The sequence below is a fragment of the Suncus etruscus genome, chromosome 5 (assembly GCF_024139225.1).
Source record: "Suncus etruscus isolate mSunEtr1 chromosome 5, mSunEtr1.pri.cur, whole genome shotgun sequence".
Lineage (NCBI taxonomy): Eukaryota > Metazoa > Chordata > Mammalia > Eulipotyphla > Soricidae > Suncus > Suncus etruscus.
The window spans coordinates 139,911,889-139,933,930 of NC_064852.1; the positions used below are offsets into that span (position 1 = coordinate 139,911,889).

Here is a 22,042-nt window from a genome sequence, read left to right on the forward strand (position 1 = left end):
ATTCAAAGTCACCTTATGTCTTCCCCCGAATACCAGTAGTAATTTCTGAGCACAGAGCCAAGAGTAGGCCAGTATCATAATCCTCCAATATTAAAAATTGTAAAATAAAGATGTAAAAAATATCCAATGATTTATCTTAGTAAAACAAGATAAAAATATCCATAGATATAAAATGTAATATATACATGTTGCTCTATAATATAAAAAGTTAATTCATCTTAAAGTGTTTATGACATGTTTTGACAGAAATGAATATTTAACATTTTTCTATTCTAATTAAGAAAAAATAAATCTACTCCACAAAATATTTTTGGAATTCTCAATAATATATGGTATAAATAGACAAATCAACTTAGGCCAAAAATTTATTGTATTTAGCAATAAAATCATACAGCAATTCAACTATAAATTAGATTTTTGTAGTATTGGATAAAAAATAAGCTATCTCTAACATAAAATGGTATAATATCTTACATATGTGGTTTTGTAAATTATAAAAAACATAAAATTATAGAGAGACTGGGGAAATGATACAGCAGGCAGTTTGCTTGCCCAGCATGGATTGATTTGTTTCAACCTCTGGCACCATATATATTCTGCAGAGAGCACTGCCAGGTGTAATCCTTCAGCACAGCTAAGCACCTACTCATTGGCACTGTTCTATTTTATTAAATAATATTAGCAATGTAATTTTGCATTATAACAGTGTTAAAACTAAAACAAAAAATAGCATAAAATAATTGGTAAAAATGGTCTTTAGTACTTTTATAAAAATCTCATCTCATGAATCTTATCTCTTTATTGGGCTGGGTTATCAAAGACCCTCAAAAAGTGCTCAGAACACCCTATTACTCTATCATCAATTATCAGCCAATTTGAATAATCAGGATAAGAATTATTAGGAATTTTGGGGCCATTTTGATAATGCTGGGGACTTCTGTGACACACTCAGTGATTATTTTTTATTTAAACAACTTTATTACATGCATGCTTGTGTTTCAGTTTCAGTCCTGTAAAGAAAACCACCCAACACCAGTGCAACATTCCCATCACCAATGTCCCAAATATCCCTCCTTTCCACCCAACCCCCGCCTGTACTGTAGACAGGCTTTCTATTTCCCTCATACATTCTCTTTATTAGGATAGTTCAAAACGTAGTTATTTCTCTAACTAAACTCATCCCTGCTTGTGGTGAGCTTCATGAGGTGAGCTGTAACTTCCAGCTCTTTTCTCTTTTGTGTCTGAAAGTTATTATTGCAAGAATGTCTTTCATTTTTCTTAAAACTCATAGATGAGTGAGACCATTCTGTGTCTTTCACTCTCTCTCACTGACTTATTTCACTCAGCATAATAGATTCCATGTACATCCATGTATAGCAAAATTTTATGACTTCTTCTCTCCTGACAGCTGCATAATATTCCATTGTGTATATGTACCACAGTTTCTTTAGCCATTCATCTGTTGAAGGCTATCTTGGCTGTTTCCAGAGTCTTGCTATGGTAAATAGTGCTGCAATAAATATAGGTGTAAGGAAGGAATTTTTGTATTGTATTTTTGTGTTCCTAGGGTATATTCCTAGGAGTGGTATAGCTGGATCATATGGGAGCTCAATTTTCAGTTTTTGGAGGAATCTCCATTTGCTTTCCATAAAGGTTGAACTAGACAGCATTCCCACCAGAAGTGGATAAGAGTTCCTTGCTCTCTATATCCCCACCAACACTGCTTGTTCTCATTCTTTGTGATGTGTGCCAATCTCTGGGGTATGAGGTGGTACCTCATAGTTGTTTTGATTTGCATCTCCCTGATGATTAGTGATGTGGAGCATTTTTTCATGTGTCTTTTAGCCATTTGTATTTCTTCTTTGTCAAAGTATCTGTCCATTTCTTCTCCCCATTTTTTTGATGGGATTAGATGTTTTTTTCTTGTAAAGTTCTGTCAGTGCCTTGTATATTTTGGAGATTAGACCCTTGTCTGATGGGAATTGGGTGAATAGTTTCTCCCACTCAGTGGGGGGCTCTTGTATCCTGGGCGCTATTTCTTTTGAGGTGCAGAAGCTTCTCAGTTTAATATATTCCCATCTGTTAATATCTGCTTTCACTTGCTTGGAGAATGCAGTTTCCTCTTTGAAAATGCCTTTAGTCTCAATGTCCTGAAGTGTTTTACCTATGTGTTGTTTTATATATCTTATGGTTTTGGGTCTGATATCGAGGTCTTTCATCCATTTGGATTTAACCTTCATACATGATATTAACTGGGGGTCTAAGTTCAATATTTGCAAGTGGCTAGCCAGTTGTGCCAACACCACTTGTTAAAGAGGCTTTCTTTGCTCCATTTAGGATTTCTTGCTCCTTTATAAAAGATTAGGTGATTGTCTGGGGAACATTTTCTGAATATTCAAGCCTATTCCACTGATCTGAGGACCCTTCTTTATTCCAGTACCATGCTGTTTTGATAACTATTGCTTTGTAGTACAGATTAAAGTTGGGGAAAGTAATTCCTCCCATATTCTTTTTCCCAATGATTGCTTTAGCTATTCTAGGGTGTTTATTGTTCCAAATGAATTTCAAAAGTGCCTAATCCACTTATTTGAAGAATGTCATGGGTATTTTTAGAGGGACTGCTTTAAATGTATACAATGCTTTGTGGAGTATTGTCAGTTTGATGATGTTAATCCTGCCAAATCCATGAGCAGGGTATGTGCTTCCATTTCCACGTGTCCTCTCTTAATTCTTGGAGCAGAGTTTTATAGTTTTCTTTGTATAGGTCCTTCCCATTTTTAGTCAAGTTGATTCCAAGATATTTGAGTTTGTGTGGCGCTATTGTGAATGGGGTTGTTTTCTTAATGTCCATTTCTTCCTTATTACTATTGGTGTATAGAAAAGCCATTGATTTTTGTGTGTTAATTTTGTAGCCTGCCACCTTGCTATATGAGTCTATTGATTCTAGAAGCTATTTCGTAGATAATTTAGGGTTTTCTAGGTATAGTATCATGTCATCTGCAAACAGCGAGAGCTTGACTTCTTCCTTTCCTATCTGTATTCCCTTGATATCTTTTTCTTGTCTAATCGCTATATCAAGTACTTCCAGTGCTATGTTGAATAGGAGTGGTGAGAGAGGAAAGGCTTTTAGTTTTTCTCCATTGAGGACAATATTTGCCTCTGGCTTGTGGTAGATGGCCTTAACTATATTGAGAAAGGTTCCTTCCATTCCCATCTTGCTGAGAGTTTTGATCAAGAATGGGTGTTGGACCTTATCAAATGCTTTCTCTGTGTCTATTGATATGAGCATGTGATTTCTATTTTTCTTGTTGATGTTGTGTATTATTTTGATAGATTTACGGATGTTAAACCATCCTTGCATTCCTGGGATGAAACCTACTTGATCGTAGTGGATAATCCTCTTAATGAGGCACTGAATCCTATTTGCCAGGATTTTGTTGAGGATCTTTGCATCTGCATTCATCAGCGATATTGGTCTGTAATTTTCTTTTTTCATAGCATCTCTGTCTGGTTTAGGTATCAAGGTGATGTTGGCTTCATAAATGCTATTTGGAAGTGTTTTCGTTTGTTCAATTTCATGAAAGAGTCTTGACAGGATTGGTAGTAGTTCCTCTTGGAAAGTTTGAAAGAATTCATTATTGAATCCATCTGGGCCTGGACTTTTGTTTTTGGGCAGACATATGATTACCATTTTAATTTCATCAATAGTGATGGAGGTGTTTAGATATGCTACATCCTCTTCCTTCAACTGTGGAAGATTATAGGAGTCCAAGAATTTATTCATTTCTGCCAGGTTCTCATTTTTAGTGGCGTAGAGTTTCTCAAAGTAGTTTCTGATTACCCTTTGGATTTCTACCATATCAGTAGTGATATCTCCATTTTCATTCCTAATACAAGTTATTAAGTTTCTCTCTCTCTCTTTCTCTCTCTCTCTCTCTCTCTCTCTCTCTCTCTCTCTCTCTCTCTTAGATAGTTTTGCCAGTGGTCTATCAATCTTGTTTATTTTTTCAAAGAACCAAAAAGATCTGCTTTCATTGATCTTTCGGATTGTTTTTTGGGTTTCCACTTTGTTGATTTCTGCTCTCAGCTTTGTTATTTCCTTCTGTTTCCCTATTTTTGGGTCCTTTTGTTGAGCACTTTCTAGTTCTATGAGCTGCGTCATTAAGCTACTCAGGTAAGCCCCTTCTTCCTTCCTGATGTGTGCATGCAAAGCTATAAATTTTCCTCTCAGTACTGCTTTTGCTGTGTCCCATAAGTTCTGATAGTTTGTGTCTTTATTATCATTTGTTTCCAGGAACCTTTAGATTTTCTCCTCGATTTTATTTCGAAGCCACTGGTTATTCAGTATGAGGCTGTTTAACTTCCAGGTGTTAAAGTTTTTCTTCTGTGTCCCTTTGGAATTCACAAATAATTTCAGAGCCTTGTGGTCAATGAAAGTAGTCTGCAAAATTTCTATCCTCTTGATATTATGGAGGTATGTTTTATGTGCCAGCATGTAGTCTATCCTTGAGAATGTCCCATGTACATTGGAGAAGAATGTGTATCCAGGTTTCTGGGGATGGAGTGTCCTATAAATATCCACTAGGCCTCTCTCCTCCATTTCTCTCCTCAGGTCTAGTATATTCTTGTTGTGGTTCAGTCTGGTTGACCTATCCAGTGTTGACAAAGCTGTGCTGCGGTCCCTCACAATTATTGCGTTGTTATTGATATTATTTTTCAGATTTGTCAACAACTGTATTAAGTATTTTGCTGACCCCTCATTTGGTGCACATATGTTTAGGCGAGTTATTTCTTCCTGCTCTACATACCCATTGATTAATATAAAATGTACATCTTTGTCCCTTACAACCTTCCTGAGTATAAATTTTGCATTATCTGATATTAGTATGGCCACTCCAGCGTTTTTATGGGTGTTGTTTGCTTGGATAATTTTTCCCCAGCCTTTTATTTTGAGTCTATATTTGTTCTAACTATTCAGGTGCATTTCTTCTAGGCAGCAGAAGGTTGGATTGAGTTTTTTGATTTATTTAGCCATTCTGTGTCTCTTAACTGGTGCATTTAGTCCATTGACATTGAGAGAAAGAATTGTCCTGAGATTTAATACCATCTTTTATCGAAATTTGGTGTGTTTTGGTTAGTGTTGTCTTAAATTAGGTTTTTTAGTTTTTCTCTTAAGACTGGTTTAGAGTCTGTAAAGTTTCTGAGCTTTTTTTTTTTTTTGTCTGTGAAACCATGTATTCTTCTGTCAAACCAGAAAGTAAGTTTTGCTGGGTACAGTATTCTAGGTGAAGCATTCATTTCATTCAGTCTTGTCACAATATCCAACCACTGATTTCTGGCCTTGAGTGTTTCTGGTGACAGGTCTGCTGTAAATCTCAAGGATGCTCCCTTGAAACTAATTTCACTTTTTTGATCTTGCTGTTTTCAGAATTCTGTCTCTATCTGTGAGATTTGTCATTGTGACTAAGATGTGTCTTGGGGTATTTTTTCTGTGATCTCTTTTGGTTGGTACTCTTTGAGCATGCAGGATTTGGTCACATATATTCTTTAGCTCTGGAAGTTTCTCTTTAATGATGTTCTTGACTGTTGATTCTTCATGGAAATTTTCTTCCTGGGTCTCTGGGACTCCAATGATTCTTAAGTTTTTTCTGTTGAGCTTATTATAGACTTATATTTTCATCTGCTCCCATTCTTTGACTAATTTTCCCATTGTCTGTTCATTTGCTTTAAATTTTTTTCCAATCTCTCCTGTTGTATGGAATTGTTATTTATCTCATCTTCCACAGCACCAATTCTATTTTCAGCTTTTGTTATCCTGTCCCAGAGCTTATCCATTTTGTTATTCACTTTGTTTACTGTGTTTTTCAGGCCTGTTAGTTGACATGTTATTTCAGTTTGGAGTTTTGTGATTTCTGTCTTCATATTTTCTTGGTTCTTGTTAGTGTTCTGTTCAACTCGATTCATGGTTTCTTTGAGTTCTTTGAGCATCTTCCATATTGCTTGTCTAAAGTCCCTATCTGAGAGGTTGATTAGTTAGTTGGTCATTATCTGGTTATCAAAATTGTCATCTTAATTCTCTATGTCTGATGCTGGCCTGCATTGTTTACCCATTGTCACACTTATATTGTGGGTTTTTCTACGTGTTGTGGTGGTATTCATTGGCTAAATGATGTTCGTAGCCACACTCCTCTGGCTCCACCCTTTCTGGGTGGGTCCACTTGCCTCCAAGGGAGGGGAGTCCTCCATAGATGAAGCCTCTCACAGGATCAAATCTTAGGCCTAAGCACACAGCAGAGAAGACAGTTCGGAGAGAAATGCTGGGCTTCAGTGATCCAGCACAGTTCTTAGTGTGATTTTTTGTTATTCTTGCGATGGTGTTCTTTCCTTAGAAAGAATGCACAGCTGTGTAGAGAAACAGAGTAGTAGCCGTGCTCTTCTGGAGCCTCTTTTCGGCCTACTTCCAAGAGTTTCACACGACAGGACAGTAGACAGACACACACAGGCAGCACTCACAATTTTTCACAGTCGAGCCCCACTGGGTAGGCGTAGTTTCATGGGTTTTCCCAGCTGAAGTCACAAACAGGGGACCTGGCTTCTGCAGAGTACTGCTTATAGCCGGTTTTCACGTTATGAAGCATTTCCTTGGCGTTTCTGCCCTAGAATGAGCTTCTGGGAGAGTGAGTTTTCTGGAGCCTCTTTTCAGCCCACTCCCAAGAGTTTCACGCGACAGGAAAGGAGACAGACGCACACAGGCAGCACTCACAACTCACAGTTGGGCCCCACACTCAGTGATTTTTTTTAAGGAAGAAAATGGTAAAAATAATTGAACCCAAGATGTGCACATGAGGACTTGCACCTTAACTGCTATCTGACATCCTGGCTCAATAATTTGTTTATTTAATTTTCGTTTTTATGTTTAGGAAACATCCAGTTTAAAGCACAATTTACATAAGAATGCTTAATGAATTTTTATAAATTATTAACTAGATTAGCAACATATCATTAAAAATATATAGTAGCTATTTAATATGTGAACATATGCTATATTAACCCCAAAGTAATTTTCAGTTATCCAGTAGAACTTGGAATCTTAGGACTCTGTAGTTAAAATCTCTCTTGATTTATGAACTTGTCAGTTTTACAATTTTACTTTTCCATAGATCTCTTCCTATATTAAAATTTAGAAGTTTTTCTATAATTTTGATACAGTGTGCATATGTATCTGGAAAGCATTTAGATTGATGCAAAGTTATTTTTAAAATTCATTGTCATAAACATTTATAAGTATGTACACTCATAAGTATGTACATTTATAAGTATGTACACTCATGGCTAATTTCCCAAAGTAAAAATTAATATTTTTAGACAGTGCATGTGATAATTATGATAAATAACCATGTTCATTAGTATATTAATAATAAGTATATATTTGAAGACAAGCAATGATCATGATTGCTATAAAAAGCATTTACATGAAAATGCATACAGATATAAGCACACGCTTATATACTTAAACATTTTGCACATTTGATAAAATAATATTTTGTATATTTGAGAAAATAACCTATTTTGATCCTTTAATCTACTAGGTAAGATATCTATGATTTTAACAATTTCTTTCATGTTTTTAGGTTAACAGGATTCCATCTGCCACCACCAGTGACAAGTACCAAATCTGTATTCTCTCTACGTTTGACCAGTGATTTTGCAGTTAGTGCTCATGGTTTTAAAGTATATTATGAAGGTAAGTCATGGAAATATCAAGTAATTGTTTGCAAGTTTAATATAATCCAAGTAAAATTCTCAAAGATAAAAATGGGAGCAATACTAGAAAATGAGTCACAATATTGATACCAAGTTTTGCCCAGAGATTAATCTTTGTATATATCATTAATACCTCATAAATGCAACAGTTAATGAACTTGAATTAGATTGTATCTAAAAAGAGGTAAATGATTCATTGAAATCATAGGATAGATGATCATGAAGTTACAATAGATTTAGGAATGAAGAAGACGAAAGAAATGAGAAAGTAAAAGACAACTATATGGTTGAGATCTATGCATCATATACTAGGTATCCTATACTGCATCCTGTCCCCACCTGTATCTTTAGATATTTTTAGAAAATTAACATTCTGTCCCCTCTGCAAATTAGAAGAAATAGAAACAGTCCTGTAAGTCATAAGAACTGAGGCAGGGGATTGACACAAAACTCATGCTGCAGTGCAGGCTCTTATATATGCTGTCCCATGCTTATAGGCAGTAAGTAGCTCATGATCTCCTGTACCCAGGACCCTTGGCTGGGGTCCCCAGAGAAAAAGAAAAACAAAAACAAAAAGAAAGAAAGCAACAGTTAACATCTTTCCTATTGAACTAGCTATTTTAATATTTTGGTCTGACAGATTCATAAACCACAAAGAAAAAGGAGAGGTATTTTTTTCTAAAGTTTTATACAAATTTACTTGCATTAAAACCTGAAATAAACAATTTGGAGGACATTTATGGTCTTCGTTTGTCCTACCCAATGTGAGCTCTCAAGTTTCTCAACAGAAATATCTTTTGATAATGGAGTGCTATGATCAGTTCCAATGAAGGTGTTAAACATGTGTAGAATCTTTGTTTCCCATTTTAAATTGTGAAGAAAAGAGATCCTTGATGATTTGTAAAAATAAAGTATTTCTGAGACTTTTAGGATAAAGGGTCCACAGGTCACTTGATCTGACTACTAAATTTTCACCTAGCTTAGTTATGCATGCTGGAATATTCTCTAAAGCTTAACTTTTACTTTATATTTATGATGATTCAATTAAAATAAAAAGTTTTACCAAGTTTATAACCTGAGATACAGTATAGCCTGCTGCCTATCTATGCTGTTTGGTCCCCAGAATCACATATGGTTTCCTGAACACATCAGGAGTGACCCTTTGAATGCAGAGCCAGGAGTAAACCCTGAGCATAACTCATTGTGGTACCAAAATAAAGGAAAATGTTTCACCTAGTTTCGGGAAGGGCCCCTCTCTTAAACATAAGAAAAGCTATCAAGTTTAACTCTTGTCTCTCTGGCATCTTAGTCCTCAAATCCATCATGAATTAAATGTAAAAATACCATGACACAAGAGTACAATAGTATGAGTTGTTTCTTTTAACACGTATTATTTAAAATATGGCATCCTTAAAATATCATCAGGAAAAATGTTATATAATTAAATCACTTAGTATAAATTAGGTTGAAAGTTTATAGAAAAAATTTTTAACATTCTACCTACTACTGTTGATCTTTCCAGAAAATATAGAATAATTAGTCTATCAAATAAGCTAGTAGAATATCTTTTGATCATATTTGCTTTCTTGTTTTGTTTTTCTGGGGGTCCAAATACATACATGTCAGTGTTCAGGTGTACCTCCTGACTCTGCACCCAAAAATCACTCCTAGCAGACTCAGAGGGACACAGCTTCGAATAAGGGCCATCCAGGTGCAAGAAAAAACTCTGCCCACTGTGACCCCATTTTTTCTCCTTTTTTTTACATCTAAAAAATGCCATTTGGGGCTAGAGAGATGTACAGAAGGTAAGGCTCCTGCATTGCCCACATAAACTTGGCTTGAACCCAAGTACCCTGTAAAGTCCCCTGCGCTCTTCCAGGAGTAATTTCCAAATGATCAGAGTAAGCCCTGATCATCTCAGGGTGAAATCCCCCCCCAAAAAAAAACAATTAACAAAAACCAAAACCCATCTTACAGCATTTTTGAAAGTTATTTTCTACCTGACATGCTTCTGAACTGCCTTTTATCTACCATAAAACAATAAATTCCATGACTTATTTTTCTTCCAGTGAAAGCATTAATCATTGTTTTTCTAAGGTACCTTCACAATAGTTGAATATTTTTATCCTGGCAAGATAATTCATAGTTTACAACACTACAAACAAAGATGTTTTATTTTAAGTATAAGTTTAGCAATGTTTGAAGGAGTTAGTAATAAAATATTTTTTAATTAAAAGATCCTTGTTAGGAGGATCTGGTTATGCTAATCCATGTATACATATATATTTTAAGTTTCTTTATTCTTTCAGTACAAAGTAGACTGAAAATGTAATAACTTGGAAGATGAATTATGATGTTGCCATTATTTTTGGTTGACTGTCAACTTTCATGAATTATACTCAAAACTATTTTCCTAACTCCCATTGTTTCTATATATCCAACATAAAATTTCTGTCTTTTCTGCTCCAGTGAAAATGTGTTAATATATCTTTGTGACATTTAAATGTTTGTTTGGGAGGGCCTGGCTTAAAATACAGTCAACTAAGCATGGAGATGGCAGTGAGCGATTGGTGACCACATTGCAGAACATCTCCTAGAATTGATTTTTGATGTTTATTTTTCAGCACACGCATATGTTTTCTATGGTATATAACAATGATTTAAAATTCAGCAGATTAACAAGTGTATTCATTTAAAATCAAGAATTCTTGACTTTATGTACTAGTACTAGTCTCTGTACATGGTTGTTGTTTTTTACAAAGATGGAATTAATTAGTTGGTTAAGCTCTTTTCATTTATTTTAATTGTTTTGTTTCTTGGGCCACTCCAGGAGTGTTGAGGCCTTCTACCTTACTCTGCACTCAGAAACTACTCATGGAAGTGCTCTAGGGAACGAATATGTGTGTTGCTGGGTATCTTTCCGTTTGGCCCTATCCAAGTGTAGCACACTAACCACTATACTATCATTCTAAACCATAGTTCATATTTTAGGGATTTTTTAAATTTAAGTCTTAAGAATTTAAACAGCAGTACCATAAAATTTAATTGAGGGTTTACAATTTATAATCAAGTTAGTTATGCTCTTTGTAAGACAGTTGGACCGTAACAAGATAAATTTATGTCCTAAAATTAGATATCTTAACTAGATAAAAATAAAGGTATGTCAGGTTTCTAAAATAAGTTAATAAATCTTCATTTTAAATAGTCTAAGAATAAACACAGTATAATTTTCTTTTTTTGAAAACTAGAAGGAGGGCTATAGCCAGCAAGGATCAGGTGATATACCAGTCTTTGTACTCAGGAATAATCGTAATTATGCTCTGGGAACCATATAGGATGTCAGAGATCAAACCTAGGTCAACTGCTTACAATAGAAAGAATCTATCTGCTGTATAGTTGCACTGGCCCCCATGTATATCTTTAAATAAAAATAGAGATTCAAGTACACGATAGAGTTGAATCTTAATAAAATTCAAGTTATTTACCTTTTTGGCTACATAAGTCAGTCTAGGTACGTATTGAAATAACCTAATCCTAAAACAAATTTCTAGAAAAATCCATGAGTGTCTTCTCTCCCTTTTACAAATATCTTGAAAATGCTGAAATTCAAAATCCTCCCCTAGAGAATGATAGAAATCAATCCTTTCCTTGAATATATCTTCAAAATAAAGTTAAAAGTTGTAATATTACAATGAGTAGGTGGATTTTCCTGGGTATACACAAGAATTCATTTTAAGTTGCCTTCCATTAATTATATAGCGAGATATAAATCACATTCCTTTATTTAGAACAGAGAGTCAATGTTAAAATTAATCATAAAAATGCTTTATTTAGTTTTGAGGTGCTACCACTCAGCTGATATGAAACCTTGAGTTTCTGTATTTAAAGCATGTACTCCAGCTCTCTGTATTCTGTCCCCATCTCTCTATGAATGTTTTTTTTTTAATTTGTAGTAAATTTTAAAACATCTATTTCAGGGGCCAGGGGGTGGCGGTAGAGGTAAGGTGCCTGCCTTGCCTGTGCTAGCCTTGGACGGACTGCGGTTCGATCCCCAGGCGTCCCATATGGTCCCCCAAGCCAGGAGCGACTTCTGAGCGCATAGCCAGGAGTAACCACTGAGTGTCACCAGGTGTGGCCCAAAAACAAAAACAAACAAACAAAAAAATCAAACATCTATTTCAGCACTGTGTAGTAAACACATAGTCTACAACTACCAAGCTCTTGAGGCTTTTCGTCACCAGTGTTACTTATGAGTCACATGAATGTGAATTAAATTTCTATTTTTACTACGCTATTTAAACAATCCTGCCTTTACTTTTCATTCTGCTCAGAACCTTCTGTACATACATCTGTAGCCTACATATTTCTTACCCTTTCAAATTCTACAAAACTCTTACCTCCAGAAAGACATTTATAAAATACAGGCTTGATCTCAACAGTGCTCACTGCACTTCTCTGTGTTCAGATAAGCAAGTATTTCTTTAAAAAATAAATATACAAACTGCATCTACCTTCTTTACTTTCTTATAGGACTTCCTATATTAAGTACCTAGAACTATAAAATTACTATTGTAGAAATATAAAACAAATTCAAAAGAAAAATTGATTCTTAGTCACATATGACCTACTGTATTTGTGTACTTCAAAAGAAGATAATGTGAGACCTTCAAGATCGCATTTTATTTTCTAGAAATAGAATAATTAAATTTAGCCTGTAATTTCATTTTACATTAAAATGACTTCTTTTATATATATGGTTAAATGTGTCCTGTCAACTGCTATAATTTATCATTGAGCTATGAGAGCTAGAATGAAGTTTAATTGAGACAGTGATTAATTTAAGATTCTAATTGTCAGTGATGTTCTTTGTTTTGTATATTTAAGTACCTTACATTTCAGCTCACTTTTAATAGAACAAATTACTCATTTAAATGAAAATTATATTATGAGCTTCTTTCAGAATTAATTTTTATATGTAACTTTATTCCCCTCTTACCAAAATGTAGTAAATTAAGAAACAAATCAACTTTCTTGCTTCTTATTTGATTATGAATATGATAGCCTATCATGTAATAAAATTTAAGTTGCTCTTCCTTGTAAAACTTTGTTTTTAACAGACTGCTACATAATATAAAGACATAAAATGTGCAAATACAATATTCCAATAGTAATAACAAACATATTCAGTCTTTCTGAACCAATGTTATAAATATATTAATAAAACTATCTTTCTCTATAAGAATATAATGATATCATCCAATACTGTTTTCAGTAATTGATACAATATAAACATCATTACATAATATAAGCTGTAAGATAGCTTTTCAGCAAATTTCTCCATACTAAATAGGGCAACATAGATCACAGAGATGCTTAATATTTAAATAAAATATTAATTTTCTCTGTGATATGATATATAAAATATTTTAGAATTGCATGCCTTTTATTTAATAAAAGTGCATGTAGATACTAACTAAAGAGTTACACTATTGTCAAAATACTTATTAAGTGAATATACATGGCTAGAAAAGAAATATCCCAAAGCATACTTTTTCATTGTTCACAGGTGAATGTGTGGATAATATTAGTTCTTGTAAAGTCATGGAAAATAGATTAAATAGAAATATATCAAAATGGGGCCAGGAAGAAAGCGCTAGAGGTAAGGTGTCTGCCTTGCATGTGCTAGTGTAGGACGGACCACGGTTCAATCCTCCAGCGTCCCATATGGTCCCCCCAAGCCAGGAGCGATTTCTGAGCTCATAGCCAGGAGTAATCCCTGAGAGTCAAACGGGTGTGGCCCAAAAATAAACAAAAAAAAGAAAGTATTATATCAAAATAAGAAAAAGAATGCAATATCAGAAATAGCATTATTAATACAATTAAATATGTATGCTTTTGCATGTGAATTACACAAATGTGAACTCTAAAGGCACCTAAAGAATGTAGGAATATTTTTTATGCGTCCACAGGCATATCTATTTTGTCTCTGCCATTCGTGCTGGGCATCTACAGCCATTCTTAGCATTTCTGGGAACCATGAGAACTACTTCCGGGTTGTGCCAGTTGGAGATACTAAAGAGGAAACCTAGGGTCTTGCACATCTGAAGCATGTGCTCTATCACTTGAACTATCTTGCTGGGTACAGAATGTTTTGTAATATCTGGAACAGTAAATGTTCATTACTCATACTTTTTAAGAAATCATAATAATAATTTTAATACTAACACTTTCAAACATGCAGTTTAAATAGTTTAAATTTCTTAAATATTTCTTCATTTATATATAATTGTGTTCTGTTAATTTTGAAGTTACCTTATGGTGCTTTAATGTCCTCTGCTTTTAACTAAAATGTTATTCCCTATTTTATAATGATCCCTTCCAATTTTGTCATACTAGTCCTTCCTCATCTATGTATTGTGTATGTTTCCATGTTTTTCCATCTAGACATATCTTTACATGTTATTCTCAAAAAGATATCAAAAATATTTTTCCAAGGGGCAAGAGCAATAGAGCAGCAGTAGGGCATTTGCCTTGCACGTGGCTGACCCAGGATGTGTGTCCCATATTTTCTTCCAACCCAGGAGCGATTTCTGAGTGTGTAGCCAGGAGTAACCCCTGAGCATCACTGGGTGTGGCCCTCCCCCCAAAAAACCAAAAACAAAAAATAACTTTCCAACAAAATGATCATTCCTTTATGTATTGATTTCATAATGTACATAAATTATGATAGTTAAATCAATTAACACAGCACAAAACATTTAATCTCACTTTCTCGGAGTCAGATATCTGGGCAGGGATCAGCTGATTATATTTCTCAATACGAGAAATGAGTATATTTCAATACTGCAGTAAAATGTTTGTTGCAATATAACCATAATTAAAGTCAAGGTCATCCTCTATCTATATATACTGCTTGCTATGAGACATTTCCTTATGACCACATCACTGAGGCTCAGATTTTCTTTCTAGATATTGTATAATTATTTCTCTTAGTTTGTGTAGACTGCTTGTGAACTTTTCCCTTACAACAGTTCACAGCTTGATTTATGTTCTTCCAGGTCAGCAGGACCTCATCTCTGCCTCACTTCAGTTGTCAAGAAGTGTCTGCTGTAGCAGAGTAATCACAGGAATGCCCTCCCTTCATTTGTCATATTATGTGGTCTAATCAAAGTGGCAACCATTCCTTACAACATTGGTTCCATTTTCACATAGAAGGTTCCATTTTCACTTATCAGAGCCCATTTTAGAAATATGTTTTGCATAATGTGTTAGGTATCAGTGCAAATGGGAATAAAAAAAGACAAGCAAAAGGAAAAACAGAAGGTTGGAAGATATATTTTACATTATATTCTCTGTGACAAATAAAAATTAATGGAAAAATTTAAATGGTGCAAATGCAACTCAAAATTGTTATGGAATTATAATGATATCATTCATATGTAACACATTTCCAATGCTCAGAATGGTATAAAACTAATATATAAAATTACTATGAGGTTGTTTTAGATTAGTAACACAAAACCCAAACAGCACCTTACAAGGAGTCAATAAATATTGGTCAATATTACTTGGTATCACATAAAACATGTACTTACTCAACATCTATGTATATTTATATGAATATGGTTTGTATGCTACATATATTACATTGATGTATTCAATATTATTATTGTTGATGTATCTATATACCCATTTACATTATAATGTCTGGACCTGTCATATAACATTTTTAAATTTCTATTTTCTCAAAAGTAACACTGCTATTCTACTTTGTTTTTTCTTTGGAGGCTGTCTAAAAATTATGGACCTTGTTTCCATGCTGTGTGGTCCCTGCTGTGTGGTCCCTGCTGTGTGGATATATTGAATGGTACACCCTTTTTTGAAAACAATATAGACACTATTTTAAAAATTAGGAAACGAACTTACACAAGACCTAGTAATTTCTTAAAGGGAGTTTCCTCTAAGAGCCTTAAATTCAATTTAGACAAAATATCAGCACTTCCATGTTGACCTTAGTCAACAATAACTATACAATAACCAAACTGGAAACAACCCAACTGTCCAATTGGACAATTGTATAAAGCAATTGTGGTACTGAGAAACAATGGACTACTAGTTGCCTATAAGCAAAAATGAAATAATCAAATTTGCTGTCACATGGATCATTTTGGAGTTGTCATGCTGAATGAAGCTTGTCAGAATGAGAGGGACTGACACAACCTCTCATATATGCAGGATATAAAGAGACAGAAGAGGGTAGTAACAAAGGCAACCGAATCTGAGAATGTGACTTTAGTGGGAAGCATGTACTGGTGTGAAGGTTTGGGTAGATGAGTTATAAAGGGATAATAGTGGAGGGAAGCAGAAACCTGGGTGGAGGGGTTGGTCCTGGAATAGTGCATGTATAAAACCCACCTAATGAGAGTTTGCAAGCCATATCCTCACCCCAAATAAAAGACATAAAATACAGTTTGCTTATTAATGTATTCCCAAATGTTTTCAAACCTATAGTAAATTTTTGACATTGTCTGTGTCAGAAACACTTTACATGGTTTTGTCTCTTTTGTTGGAGAAAGAAATACAAGCAATTGATTTCCTACCAGCTTGTGAAATATTGATATTTTTATACAGACATGAAGTAACTCAGTCAGATAAATACCATAATATCTGTAAATGAAGAAACGGCATAATAGATTACTAGTCATATTTGGGATCTAGCTCAGAGATGTATACAACAACAACAACAACAACAAAATACTAATTCCTTTTCCCAGCTCTGCATTCAGTAGCTTCTTAATGATACCCTGAATTTATTATACTGGGAACATTTATACCATAGGTATGTGCAAATTTTTAAAGGCAGGTTATTTACTTGTGGTTGTTTTGTAAAAATCAAAGTAAACATCAAGGTTGTAAATAACAAAATGCTTTGCATTCTCCATATTCTAACTTGTCTTTTTTCTCTTAAATTTGTGTAAACAAGAACTCCCACATATCTATGTTAATAAAAAACCACCTGGTGATCTTATTAAAGAGATTATTTTGATCTCAGTCTTTTTTCCCACTGAGTCAGAGGTGATATCAATTATACAATCATTCTACATAATGCACCACAAACTACATGATGCAAAATCTCTTAAATTTTGTTACAATTTTCCTTGGGGACATGAGATAGGGTACACCAGGCATAACTCAGTGTTTAGGGGATCATATGAGGTACCATACCATAACAGAACTGGTATTAGCTTCATGCAAAGAAATTGCCTTAACTCATGTCTTATCTCACCAGGCCCTAATTTTATTGTGACTTTTCATTATCAAATGATCAAAACATGCCAAAATCCACCAGTAAGCTACATTTTAGTGAATTCAAGAGGGTCGATTTTTTATTCAGGTAGGCTGTCCTACTTTTTCCATTGTAACAGGCTCACAATTAACTTTGTCTATTTTCACAGTTATTAATAAAAATCAGCCCAAAAGAATATTCTTGCATTCAACCTTATTAGACTCATGTTTTATTATTACAAGATATCCCATTCTTACAAATTAAGTTCTTCAATATCTCCAATAGTCTGCTTCTGAAATTAATGTTACAAAGTTTTTGAGTGAGGAGATTGTAAAATGACTGAGCCTATTATGCCATTTTCAATTACAGTGATGCCATTAGTTAATTTTGCAGCTGTCACTAGCTCTTGATCTGGGAAAATAATGAGGAGCATTGATGCTGAGCATGAAATCCTTTATATTTAGGTTATTACAAATCCCATTTTTATAAGATCTCTTATGACACATATTAAATGTTATATTCTTTAGGAAAGTAAACAAAAAAGCCTTGGACTAGAATGATATTTTCTATTTTATTTCTATCTTTTCTATTACATTTACATGGACAAGACAATTTTTTAAAAATATAATACTTAGCATTAACCCAATATAAAGTTATGTAATGTTTTCAGATTTAAAAAATATTTGAGGAACCAATGTGTTGCTATATTTCGTAGGGCACTTTCCTTATAGATGCTCAACCTAGATTCTACCCCGTCAACTCTGTCTCTCGAGCCCCAACAGAAGTGGTTACAGAGCACAAAGTCAGGAGTACGTCCTGAGCAATACCAAAACCAAAAATAACAAATTGTCAACATGCAAGCTATTTTTTCAAACTATTTTTCAAAAGTGTTATCTTCAATAGAAAGTACATTTAGGGGCCTGTGAGATGACGCTAGAGGTAAGCGCCTAGCCAAGGAACGGACAGCGGTTCGATCCCCCTGCGTCCCATATGGTCCCCCCAAGCCAGGGGCGATTTCTGAGCACATAGCCAGGAGTAACCCCTAAGCATCAAACGGGTGTGCCCCCCCCCAAAAAAAAAAAAAAGAAAGAAAGTACATTTAGATCTATATTAAGCATATTTCTAAAATTTGTGTTTACATTTTTTAAATCTCTGTAAATTCAGTTTTGTGGACTTGAAATGTATCCTAGTTTTAATTTTATGGCAATTTGTTAGGCTAAACAGTATGACTATGCATCTTTAAATTTTTTATACACTAATTTTTTTAAAGCTAATATATAATGAGGATATATTTTCTACTTGCTCATCAGTACAACCCTTAGTACTGCAACATTCAAACTCATCTATAAACAATAAATATTTTGCTTCATCATTGCTTTTTATAAAACATATTTGTAGTTTTTATAATTGTTCATAGAGATATTATATGTGTTTTACTTAAAGTCCAATTTTAACATTATTGTCCATTTTAAGCAGTATGACATAAAATATTACTGAAAAATTGAATATCAATAATAAAATGAATTTTTAATTACATATAGTAACAATATGTAATTAGAATTGTGGGGCCGGGCGGTGGCGCTAAAGGTAAGGTGCCTGCCTTGCCTGCGCTAGCCTTGGACGGACCGCGGTTCGATCCCCCGGTGTCCCATATGGTCCCCCAAGCCAGGAGCAACTTCTGAGCACATAGCCAGGAGTAACCCCTGAGCGTTACCGGGTGTGGCCCAAAAACCAAAAAAAAAAAAAAAAAAAAAAAAAAAGAATTGTGTCTGAGGGCCAGATTGAAAGCATATGGGTTGGGCATTGACCTTGCATATTCTATCCCAGGCATTTATTTCATCTGGTTCTCTGAACCTGCCAGGAGTAATTTCTGAATGCAGAACCAGGAGTAACTTCTAAGGGCCTCCAGGTATGGCCCACAAATCAACAAACAAAAAAATTATGTTTCATCTCTAGCCAATTATCTTTTCATTATATAATGTAGGTCATACATTTTACATTTATTATTTTCGTATTCTCTCCTTCCATTCTAAATATCTTTTGCACTATTCACATTTTCTCAAATGTATGTTTCTGCTCAACTGGCATCGATAAAAATATTTTTGAATGAGTGATAGTACAGTAGATGGACCTGGGTTTGATACCTAGGATCTCACATGGTCCCCCGAGCCTGCCAAAACTATTTCTGAGCACTGAGCCAGGAGTAAGCCTTGCATGCCACTCGGTTTGGCCCAAAACAAACAAAAAATTCTGTTAAACAGATACTTGGATAAGTAATAAAATGGGTATTAAATTTGGATTCATCAATATTGCACAAAGAAACTGTTGGAAAGTTTAGTTTCCGCAATTGAATTTCCTATTAATTTTCATGTTTACCTCTTTAACTTAAAAAGGAACTAAAGTGTCATGTTATTTTTAAAAAATAAAATTATAATTCAGGCTATTTTTCTTTTGCCAAATAATAGGTATTGTTATTAATTTAATGTCATAAGGGAAAAATCTAAATTCCCACTTAAAGTTTCTCCTGTTAAAATTAATTTTATTAAATGCCAAAGCTTTTTGAAACTGTTGGGTCATTAATTTCTTACCTAATAGAATATTCTGAGCGAAAAGAAGGAACTATTTGCGGCCTTCACAAATTATCCAAATGTATGTGCAATTATTTAATATTATATGGAGTTTTTATGTTTCTTTTATAAATATTTACAGTGAATTTTAGAGTCAAATTTTTCTCTATGAACATATTCAGCTGAATATTACATTTTAATCTTTAATATATTTATATTAATATATTAATATATTAGACAGATATTGGATAGATAAAAAGTTCTAATTGTCCAAATGGTTTTGAAATATTCCATATATTTTAACTTTATTTCATAAATATTCTCTAAGTACACAGAAAAATGATGGAAGTTTGTTTGAAGTAATAAATATGGACCTGAATTGAACTTCATAGATTTTCTTGATTTTCTAATTAAAAATCAGAACATTAAATATGATTTATTGATACATTTAACTCAAATACTTAAAAAATTAACTTAGTTGAAGTACGACTAAAATTCATGTATATATTAAATTTTCATTGGATGAAGTGAATGGCAAGAATATATGTTATCAAAAGGGTTAGGGAAGTATTTTATCAAAAAATGCTTTTGAAAAATACTGAGGGGGCTAGGAGTTACCATAAAGCCAGGAGTTCGTGATTTGTATGCTCAGAACCCTAGATTAGTCCCTAAATTGTGGTCTCCTCATCCCCAAGAAATGTGATCCTTTAGTCCCTGGATACCATGACAGTGGGTATAGATGTGCCTGGCACCAAGTTCAAAAAATAGCACCATATTGTTTGAATTCTAACATTGATCATCTGATCTGGTTGAAGGAAAGTCACAGGGAGTGGTTCAAATAGTCCCAAGCACTGCTTGTTCTAAACACATTAAAATCATGTGTGTCAGGATCATCTCAGTGGTAGTGTCCTGACTTTGCAGAAACGAGGACAAGTTCTGTCCCCAATATCGCATCACTTATCCAAGGCAAACAGGACAATACCACTGTTGGTATTCCTGCAAAACCAAAGCATGTAATCTAGGACTGAGAAATTTGCCTTGCGCACGGTGTACACAAGTTATATCCTTAGTATGGCTCCAAAAGCCTGCTAAGAGTGATCACTGAGCATGGGGCCAGGAGTAAAGCCAATACATAGTTGGGTGTGACTAAAACCAAAAATGAAGCAAAAAAGAAAGTGTAATCCCCTGGTTCACTAAAACTTAGGGTTAGTGCAATCCTTGGGCATTGCAACAATAATAAAGAAAAAGGGAAGAGAAAATAAAAATAACTATATTCAATTTTTAATACAAAAATTAAAAACCTAAGAAACTATTTGTCAAATTGGAGATAAGAAGGTTTACTCTTAGCAAATTCTGTAAGCTTGAAATTTTGAATATGTCTCTATTCTTCAATTGTAATAAAAGGAAAATTAAGAAGGACTTCCAAATATTCTCTAAAATTCAGTGTTTAAGAACAATTTAATGTAAGTGAAAAAGAGGCACAATTACATTTAACTATTTTGATAAATGGTTGAGAAATAAATATTTTCCTATATTGAAGTCATGAAGTGGGGTATTTTGATGCAAACCTACATGATCAAGGATCACACATTTACTCAATGTAATTTATTTAATATATCTAGTAGAGAGGCATAATATGACACTTGAATAAAATATTTGTAAAAGATGACATTAAAAGCTTTAAGTGGAGTGATCTGGAAAAATTTGCTCATTTTAAGAGAAATACAAGGAAATAGTAAGAAATGTCAGTACTGAATGACAGATACATCTCCAGATAAGTAGATGACCCGAAAACAAGAACAAGCTAGCAGTTAGAGTAAAAAAATATATATAAGGTGACATTAATTAAGCTAATGATGAAAGTAATGATATGCTGATGAGGATAATTGAGAGACATTCATAAAGAATACACAAGTACATTGTAGTGACAGGAATATAGAGGTTTGTAGATTTAAAATGGAAAGATATATGTCTAATTATAGAGAAATATAAGAAAAGAACTGAAGTACATTTTTCTGAAAAATAGGATCCATGTTTAGCTTCTAGAATCAGTGAAAAGGATTGTGCTGGATGTAAATTCAGGTCACATAAAGAAACAATTTGGAATTTTGGATTTTTCTTTTTAAGGAAAATATGTTTTTGAGGATCTAGCTTGCTTCAATAGAAAAATCATATTTTCATTCCATGTTACTAAATCATGGGCAAAAATTAGTTTCACAGAAAAGAAGAGGTTGAAAGAAAATACAATCATGAGTGAAAATGAGAAAGTGTCATTGACAAGAGAAAAATATAGAAATGATTAACATTGTCATTAGATATTTTAAAGTTAAAAAATGAACCAGATTTTATTTTCTCTTTTTTTTTCTTTTTTTGTTCTTTTTTATTTTTCTTTCCTTTCTTTTTTTTCACTCTTGTGATTTTTTGG

At 33.8% G+C, this 22,042-nt stretch overlaps 1 protein-coding gene across 1 annotated transcript in view; it reads left to right on the forward strand.

Annotated features, from left to right (window-relative positions):
* The window catches only part of CSMD3 (CUB and Sushi multiple domains 3), a 1,236,222-nt gene that overhangs the window by 180,095 nt on the left and 1,034,085 nt on the right, over positions 1-22,042 (forward strand). Inside the window, exon 3 of the mRNA XM_049773958.1 lies at positions 7,632-7,744. Coding sequence (XP_049629915.1) covers positions 7,632-7,744 — 113 coding nt within the window. The remainder of the gene's footprint in view (positions 1-7,631; positions 7,745-22,042) is intronic.